The 9,213-nt window shown below is 41.5% G+C and overlaps 1 protein-coding gene across 1 annotated transcript; it reads left to right on the top strand.

Moving 5' to 3' along the window:
- Positions 1 to 220: 220 nt before the first annotated feature.
- On the top strand, positions 221 to 8,290 carry LOC115206119 (thymus-specific serine protease-like). The gene is made up of 12 exons (XM_029772719.1): positions 221 to 500; positions 2,179 to 2,354; positions 2,743 to 2,842; positions 3,060 to 3,189; positions 3,465 to 3,588; positions 3,693 to 3,770; positions 3,960 to 4,007; positions 4,170 to 4,439; positions 4,737 to 4,878; positions 6,204 to 6,383; positions 7,303 to 7,457; positions 7,747 to 8,290. Exons 1-12 carry the CDS (start codon positions 440 to 442, stop codon positions 7,804 to 7,806), a joined length of 1,524 nt encoding a protein of 507 aa, XP_029628579.1. The 5' UTR covers positions 221 to 439; the 3' UTR covers positions 7,807 to 8,290.
- Positions 8,291 to 9,213: the final 923 nt, after the last annotated feature.

Genomic DNA, 9,213 nt, shown 5'->3' with positions numbered 1-9,213 from the left:
GGTGAATCACCAACCCTCCTCACACTCTTGTAAATGTACATAAATGATTGCATCATAAAAATGAACTGAGCCAAAGTGCCCTGTTTCTACATGTTAAGTGTTTGTGCTGAGTTTTAGGCTTTGAGCATACAATTCAATACCTAAATATGAAACTTAAGAATCTTTCACCAAGCCAATGCTCATAGCGTCGCGTTCCAGTTTGGACCACTGCCACTGTTGGAGGAGATATGCCTATTCCCCAGACTCACTTGCCGCGTCTTCATTACGCTCAATTGCCAACTTGTTGACTATAAATACGCACAGTGGGCATCTGGGGTGGACTAAAAACGTTGGTCACGCCTTAAAAGCAGAGATTCTCCTTGCATTGAGACGGCAAGGTGATCTGACCATAGTGTAGACCCATATCAGTAGGTCAGAGGTCGTTGTTGGAGGCCTGAAGATGCTTCTGTCTCCCAGCCGTTGTATCATCCTTCTTCTCCTTGTCAACTCCGTCTATTCTGGTAAGTTAACGATCCATAATGACCTGAGCATTTAACAACAACAAAATACGTAAATGATCAAATTCATGAGACGGCAGGGTGGGGTAGGTTGAGGCAGCCTTGTTTCTAGGAAACCATACACAAAATTAATCATTTGGACAAATATTCAGAAAGAGGTAATTTCATGAAGAAACCACATGGAACAAGTGGTAAGCAAGTTGGGTATAAAATACAGTTTTTCAGCAAGTTAAATTAAAGTATTGTGATAGAGGTTTCATGATGCTTTTATTGAAACAAAAGTTGATAATTTTAAGATTGTTTTATACATCAATTGTGGTCTCTTTAAGCTTCAATATGAGGTCCTATATACACTTTGGTCAAATATAATTTTAATGCATAGGCCTATAGTTTAAATATTGAGGTGAATCCATAAAATTGTGGTATTCAGAGAAACGAAATTGGCTAATGTATAGGCTATAATTAGATAATTATGCAAAATGTGAAATTGTCTACTAAGAAATTGAGCAGCTTCTATATCTGGAAAAGTTGATTCTGTTCCTGACTACATGGTTTATTATTACTTTAAGTATGTATTGAATTATAATAAAACCCATGAAAATAAAATAAACATGGGATTGGCTGTCGATTATGAATTAGACCGATAAGAGGGTGGCAGAGGGTTACCTGGCAGAGGGTTATACCTTATGAGCCAAAGCGATGTGCTGAGGCCATCGGAATTAATACAACATTGTATCCAATCCTAAAAAGGTCTGTGACACGTTTGGATAGCAATTTTTGTAGAACGAAATGTGAAAGATAATTGTAGTAATTGTTATGGAGTGGAATATGTGCACATTCTGATTTTCAAGTCTCAGGAGGCTCTCGTGGTTTGACCAACAACTACGCGCGTAATTTAGCTCCATATGCGTCTTTACGCGCAACTACAAACGATTGATTAGTTAGAATTAATCTAGAGAAGAATCTCTATCTTTGCCAGTCCTTCTCTGTCCATCTCGTATTTTTCTGTGGTGTAAAGTACTTAAGTAATAATACTTTAAAGTACTACTTAAGTAGTTTTGGGGGGTGTCTGTACTTTACTATTTATATTTTTGACAACTTTTCCTTTTACTTCACTACATTCCTAAAGAAAATATTGTACTTTTTACTCCATACATTTTCCCTGACAACCCAAAGTATCCCTTACATTTTGAATGCTTAGCAGAACAAGAAAAGTGTGAAATTCACGGGCTTATCAAGAGAACACGTGGTCATCAGTACTGCCTATGCTCTGACGGACTCACTAAACACAAATGCATCTTTGTAAATAATGTCTCAGTGTTGGAGTGTGCCCCTGGCAATCCGTACATTTTAAAAACAAGAACATGGTGCCGTCCGATTTGCTTAATATAATACATTTGAAATGATTTATACTTTTACTTTTGATATTTAAGTATATTTTACCAATTCATTTTACTTTTGATACTTTACTATATTTTAGCAATTACATTTACTTTTGATACTTATTAAGTATATTTAAAACCAAATACTTTAAAACTTTTACTCAAGTAGTATTTTACTGGGTGACTTTTAGTTGAGTAACTTTCTATTAAGGTATCTAAACTTGACTCAAGTATGACAATTGGGTACTTTTTCCACCACTGGTCTTTTAATATGTCATATCACATTTTATATTTCATAGGACGAGTTCTGAGGAAGATTAAGGAGCGCGTGCGTAAAATTCAGTATGAAAAAGCGAAGAAGAATGTGCTGGTGAGCGCAGTCAACGGGCATAAACCCATATGCGAAGTGAGAGACGGGAAAATTCACCAACCCCTGGACCACTTCGACAGTCAAAATGATGAAACCTTTCCTCAGGTGACCCACCACCAAAACATGCACCTACAGTGAGGTCCAAAAGTATTTGGACAGTGACATATTTTGGGTTGTTTTGGCTCTGTTCTCCAGCACTTTTGATTTGAAATGATACAAAGACTATGAGGTCAACGTGCAGACTGTCAGCTTTAATTTTAGGGTATTTTCATCCATAGGGAGACAGCACTTTTTGTACATAACCCCCCATTTTAGGGAACCAAAAGTATTAGGACAAATTCACTTATGTGTATTAGAGTATTCAAAAGTTTAGTATTTGGTGTCATTCCTAGCATGCAATGACTACAGCTTGTGACTACAAACTTGTTGAATGCATTTGTAGTTTGTTTTGTTGTTCTCTTATTCTCTCGCTTCCTCACCCTCTCTCTCTCAGAGGTTTTTAGTGAATGAAGCCTATTGGGAGCGTCCTCATGGCCCAGTGTTCCTGTTCATCGGAGGGGAGGGCCCCATCTCTGAGTTCGATGTGCTGGCAGGTAAACACAAAGCTCCCCGTCACGCTCTTAAGTAATATGAAAAGAAAATGGAAATGCATTGACACAATAAGTTAGGCTTACATAGGTGTTATGAATATGATACTTGTATTTAGTTACAAGTCAATGCCTGTCCTTTGGTTTTTGTCTTGTTGATACCTCTACCAACTCTTAACCTCCCTCTATTTCTCCTCTGCTCCTGCTTTGTGTGTATCTGTAGGCCACCATGTGGACATGGCTGAGGAGCACGGGGCCCTGCTTGTGGCCCTGGAGCATCGTTTCTACGGCGAGAGCATCAACAAAGACGGCCTAGAGACTGAGAACCTGGGAGACCTGTCCAGCCAGCAGGCGTGAGTACTGGTGGGAGGAGGGAGTCAATGTGATGACATTGAATCAATGTGGAAAACTGATTGGATTTGCAAAAAGTAATCAATGTGAGGGAATTTAACATTTTTTTTCACCCACCTTTGAACCTAAATCCAATGGCATGGTGCATTATTGGGGATTTCATGTTGAATTCACATTAGTTGACAACTCAACCAAATGTAAATGCTGAGCACTTTTGAGTGTGGTTCAATTTGGCAGAGATTCAATTTAATTTTCTCTGCCATCTCTTGGTTTCCAGTCTCACCGACATCGCAGAATTCCATCAATACATCAGCGATCGCTTTGACCTCTCCGACAAAAATACCTGGATCAGCTTCGGAGGTTCCTATGCTGGGGCCTTGTCTGCCTGGCTCAGGGGAAAGGTCTTTATTTATACTTAGGACTGGACAACAGTGTTACTGTATGCTGGTCTACTGTATTCCATGGTAATAATACTAAATAATGTCCTCTGTTCCTGCTTTTCCAGTTCCCCCACCTGGTCTACGGTGCTGTGGCCTCCTCCGCTCCTGTCAAAGCCAAACTGGACTTCTCCGCCTTCAACAAAGTAAAGATCTCATCATTAGTACTACTTGTAGTAGTAGTATTAGTACAAGTAGTAATAATAGTAATAGTAATAGTAGTAGTAGACATACTAGTAACTGTTGCACTGTTTATAGTGTTAATAGCAAGGTAGATGTGATGTTCAGCTGTACAGACAACGGTGGAAACAAACCGTGGTGTTGCTCTCTTCTAGGTGGTGGGTCTAAGTCTTGCGAACGAGGACGTTGGAGGTTCAGATAAGGTTTGAGAACATTTACAGTAGATGTGGGCGCTTGAAATCATGTGTTGGAGTGTCTGACTGTATGAGTCTTCTACTGTGTGATTTCACTCTCTCTGCCTCCTTGTTACTGTCTCTCTCTCTCCGCTGTCTCTCCACCCCCCTCTTTCTCGCTCTCTCGTTCAGTGTGTGGGGGACATCTGGGAGGCCTTTGCTGCCGTGGAGGCCGCCCTGTTTGCGGGGAAAGCCACTGAGGTTGGGAAGGATTTTGGGTGCTGTGAGACCCCCGAGGATCTGGAGGACCAGATCGAGCTGATGCAGAGCCTGGCTGACATCGTCATGGGAACCGTGGCGTACAACGAGGAGGGGGGCATCCTGACTATTGAGGAGCTCTGTGACATCATGACCAATGAGACAGAGACTGAGGCCTACGACCGGCTGATCAAACTGGTGCAGGTATTAGGTGTATTGTACATATTCAAACACACGCACACACAAATGTATGCACACACACACACACACACACACATTCAGTTGTACACCTGACTAGGTATTCCCCCCCCCCCCCCCCCACACACACACACACACACACACACACACACACAGCCCCACAGTGACAATTCTTTGATTAACCAGCAGAGGGCTGTATTGAGCTACAGTTGTGCATCCCCTTGCCTTGACTGATGCAGAACAGTCAGAACACTGTTACTGTGTTTGTGTGCGTGCATATTTATGTGTGTGTGCGTTTATTAGATAGACCGTGCCACTGGCGAGGAGCCCTGTCTGGATGCGTCCCACAAGCAGACCATCAAGGACTTGAGAGACACCAATCTGGACTCTGCCTACAATGGAGCGAGACAGTGGTTCTACCAGACCTGCACCGAGTTCGGCTTCTGTGAGTAACGCTCCACCACACAACACTGTCAGTCCTAGAGGAGAAACAGTGAGGTCCGAAATTATTCATGCCTTTTGATAAAGATGAACAATAATGACCGTATAAAATAAATAATTCAAATACTGAGCTACAGTATACTGTATGCAAAAAAAATTGGAAATTATATTATTTTATACTAAAACAATTGCTCAGAGAAAGACATTTTGTTTACCAAGTAATGAATTTTTTTCTCTAAAAGGTAGGGGTCTAAATTATTTTGTGCCCAATAGAAATGAATGGTAAATAATATATTGTGTCATTTTGGAGTCACTTTTATTGTTGTTACGAACCGGCTCAGAGTTCGCAACAAAAGGGAGACAACGTGGAGACAAGGAGTATCAAAAATATATATTTATTAGATACCATAACTAACACAACCAAAACAACAAGGTGTCTGCATGGAGAGAGTCTCCCCAATGACTGTGGAAGAGGTGTCTTTATCCTGGGACACACCCGAGCCCAGGTGTTTCCCATCAAGCTGACGACCCTTCCAACTCCGCCCACTGGCATCCTAATGAGGAACAAGAGCAAAGAGAGAAAATACAGCAGACAGAGTGGGAGGGTCGTCACATTGTAAATAAGCATAGATAATAAGAATGTTTCTAAACACATCTACAGTAATGTGGATGCTACCATGATTAGGTATAATTCTGAATGAATTGTGAATAATGATGATTGAGAAAGTTACAGAGGGTCAAAGATCATACCCCCAAGACATGCTAATCTCCCCTGTTATTGGGAGCATCCACATTACTGTAGAAGCATTTCGCTACACTCGCATTAACATCTGCTAACCATGTGTATGTGACCAATAAAATATGATTTGATATGGGACCAAATACTATTAGTGTAAAATAAAGTAAAATAATTTCCCCTTTTTTTAAGCATACAATATAGCTCAGTATTTGAATAATTTATTGCTCATCTTTATCAAGGATGTCAATAATTTTGAACCCCACTACATTTACCAAGCTCAAGTCCTCTAGTATAACCAAGGTAGTTGCATCAGTCAGGGAGTTGACTGCTCACAGCACTGGAGGGTAAAGAAAAACAGGTCCAGAGTTCATTTCCCCCTAAGCAGCACATTCATACGCCCAATGCATTAACACTAGCTGTACAAAGCTCCCACTCTTTGGTACGGTATCACTCATTATATGATCAGTATTACCATATGCCCATAGCCACTCAGCTGTATCTTACATTACAGAAATAGAACTACACATCATAATTCAATAGGAATTCATTGTATTTCTATGGCTTACATCATCATTGTTTTGTTGTAACAGTCCAGACGTGTGAGGACGCCAGCTGTCCCTTCTCCCGCATGCTGACCCTACAGGCTCAGACTGACCTGTGTCCTGAGGTGTTCAACATCCCCCAGCACAGTCTGCCCGGACACATCGCCTTCACCAACAAGTACTATGGAGGAGACCACCCCGACACTGACAGGGTGCTCTATGTCAACGGTGAGCAGAGACTTCACAGATAGATACAGTAGATAAGGGATACCTAGTCAGCTGCACAACTGAATGAATTCAGCTGAAATGTGTCTTCAACATTTAAACCCAACCCCTCTGAATCAGAGAGGTGCGGGGGGGGGCTGCCTTCACTAGGAGCCCGGGGAGCAGTTGTTTGTTCAAGTGCAGAACAGAAGATTTTCCCACCTCTGGGATTCGAACCAGCAACCTTTCGGTTACTTGCCCAACCACTAGATAGATAGACAGATAGAAAGATAGATAAGATAAGATAAGATAAGATAAGATAGATAGATAGATAAGATAAGATAAGATAAGATAAGATAAGATAAGATAGATAGATAGATAGATAGATAGATAGATAGATAGATAGATAGATAGATAGATAGATAGATAGATAGATAGATAAGATAAGATAAGATAAGATAAGATAAGATAAGATAAGATAAGATAAGATAGATAGATAGATAGATAGATAGATAGATAGATAGATAGATAGATAGATAGATAGATAGATAAGATAAGATAAGATAAGATAAGATAGATAGATAGATAGATAGATAGATAGATAGATAGATAGATAGATAGATAGATAGATAGATAGATAGATAGATGTTGGAGGTTTAAACCATTACCTCTCATTACATCATAGTGTAATTTAAACTCACTGGCAGTGAATCAATGTACTGTGTCTATGTGAGTGATTGTGTGACAGCAGAGGGGGTTAGTGGGAGGAGCTTTAGGAGGACGGGCTCAATGTAATGGCTGGAATGGCATCAATGGAACGGCATCAAAAACATCAAGCATATGGAAACCACAATGAGCCCACCCTCCTATAGCTCCTCCCACCAGCCTCCTCTGTGTGACAGTCAGTATATGACCTGTCCCTCTGGTCTGTGACCTCTGTCAGGTGACATTGACCCCTGGCACGAGCTCAGCATCCTGGAAGAGGACTTGGACAAGGAGGACGAAGACATGACCATCCTCATCGAGGGCACCGCCCACTGTGCCGACATGAACCCCGATGGCGTCGCAGACCGCCCCGCCCTGAAGCAGGCCCGCAAGGTACGGCACACGGCAGGCTAGACCACACTACGTTGATGTAACTGAGAGAGACACTGACTGTGGGCTTTGGCGGCAGATGAAGAAAATGTATGCTTCAGAACTGTACAGTATGTCTCAATTTAACACTTTGGGCCGGTTTCCCAAAAACAAAAAAAGCATGGTCAATGGTCAATAGCTTTTTAGTCGCGAACTAATCTTAATCTGTGTCCAGGAAACTGCCCCATAGTCTATATTATTTTAAAACTTCTCTTCCCCTCATCCTGATCTGTCTTTTCTCTCTGGTTGTCAGGCCATTGAGAGGAAGGTTGCCAAGTGGCTGAAGGAAGCTGCCAGGAAGCTTATGGACTGATGCACCCAACGACAGGTCACCTGATCATCTGACTGTCATGACCATCACTCAGCCAATTAAACTGATCTGACCTGGTTGTACTGCGGTGACCCCTCCTCCTGTTCCTGTAGCTCCGTGCTCATATTACACATTTCTGTACCATTACTATGGCCACAACTATGGCCCCTACAGCAAATCACTTCATGTGTGTGCATGTGCTTGTTTGTGTGTGTCAAACTTTGGGCAGTGAATCACATGGTGCTGTTTCCTGAGCCCATCTCTTCATATTTAGTCCCATGATGATCACATGACCATTGGGTCAGGTCCTCTAAGGTGGCGTTCTTCGGGTGGTTTTTCTAATGTTTTTCTAGTGTTTTGCTTCAGTTTTTATAGTGTGCTTGAATTTACTCCAGTATATAAGTTTCAGGGCAGGTGGGGGCAGAGCCCCATGTGTTTTGAACCCCACATTTTTAGCAAAAAAATAAAATTAAAATAATAATTTGTATTTGTATTTTTTTGGACTTGCCTCTTTTGCATGTTATTTTGGCATTAATACGTGTCATATATCAGTTTTCTAACAATATTAAAAAATATAGAAATTATTGAATTAATGAAGCAGCACACAAACATGGTCACTTTTTTGTTTTCTTGAGTAAGGCAGCTCCAAAATGCAGGTGTTTCAGCCTAGCTCAGTGCTTTCTCTGGTGGTGTGGCAAGCCAGTAGAAAATACAGAGCGTTGTGCTGTGATTGGCTCAGTGTTCTCTCACTCATGGGGACACTACATCACTGCCAAGTCTAAGGGTAGACCTGACATCATCATGAGTTCCCAGGTGTCTTGAAAGCACCATAAATCGAGAGAATGCCAGACTAATGACAAAGTTTGATGACAAAATTTTCCCGCGAAGGACCGCAGCGCCACCTTCCCGTTCAAGTGAGCACAGCTCAACAAGATGAGTTCCAACATGTCTGTTATTGGGTTATTGGAGCGAGTAGTCGTGCTGCACCCCGCTCCGCAGGTAATATTACATCTCTTTACATTACAACGGTTTGATTTGTTTGATCTGAGCAATTCTTTAGCTAGCTACTTAGCTGTCTTTGTATCAAAGATAATTGTGTAGTTTAGAGTAATTATCGAGGTTAGCTAGCCAGCTATTTTTGTCCGCCGCGCCGCGCCACCGTTCTCCTACCTAGTCAACAACTGCTAGCTAGCTAGTCAACTTCTACCGACTAGCAGCACTGTAGAAACTAATAATACATTACAACGGAACGATTTGATTATTGTAGTGTTAGCTAGCAACATAGTTGTCTTTGCTGTCTTTGTATCTAAGATAATTGTGTAGTTTAGAGTAATTATCGAGGTTAGCTAGCCAGCTATTTTCGTCGCCGCGCCACCGTTCTCCTACCTAGTCAACAACTGCTAGCTAGCT

Source organism: Salmo trutta, chromosome 13 (assembly GCF_901001165.1).
Source record: "Salmo trutta chromosome 13, fSalTru1.1, whole genome shotgun sequence".
NCBI lineage: Eukaryota > Metazoa > Chordata > Actinopteri > Salmoniformes > Salmonidae > Salmo > Salmo trutta.
Note: the sequence above shows the minus strand (reverse complement) of the source record. Positions and strands in the feature narration are given on the sequence as shown.

Excerpts from the sequence above, each read along its gene's own strand:
- LOC115206119 (XM_029772719.1), top strand. The coding sequence starts at position 440 with ATGCTTCTGTCTCCCAGCCGTTGTATCATCCTTCTTCTCCTTGTCAAC. Across the intron at positions 2,843-3,059 it reads TGAGTTCGATGTGCTGGCAG|GCCACCATGTGGACATGGCT; the intron begins GTAAACACAAAG and ends GTGTATCTGTAG. Across the intron at positions 4,440-4,736 it reads GGCTGATCAAACTGGTGCAG|ATAGACCGTGCCACTGGCGA; the intron begins GTATTAGGTGTA and ends TGCGTTTATTAG.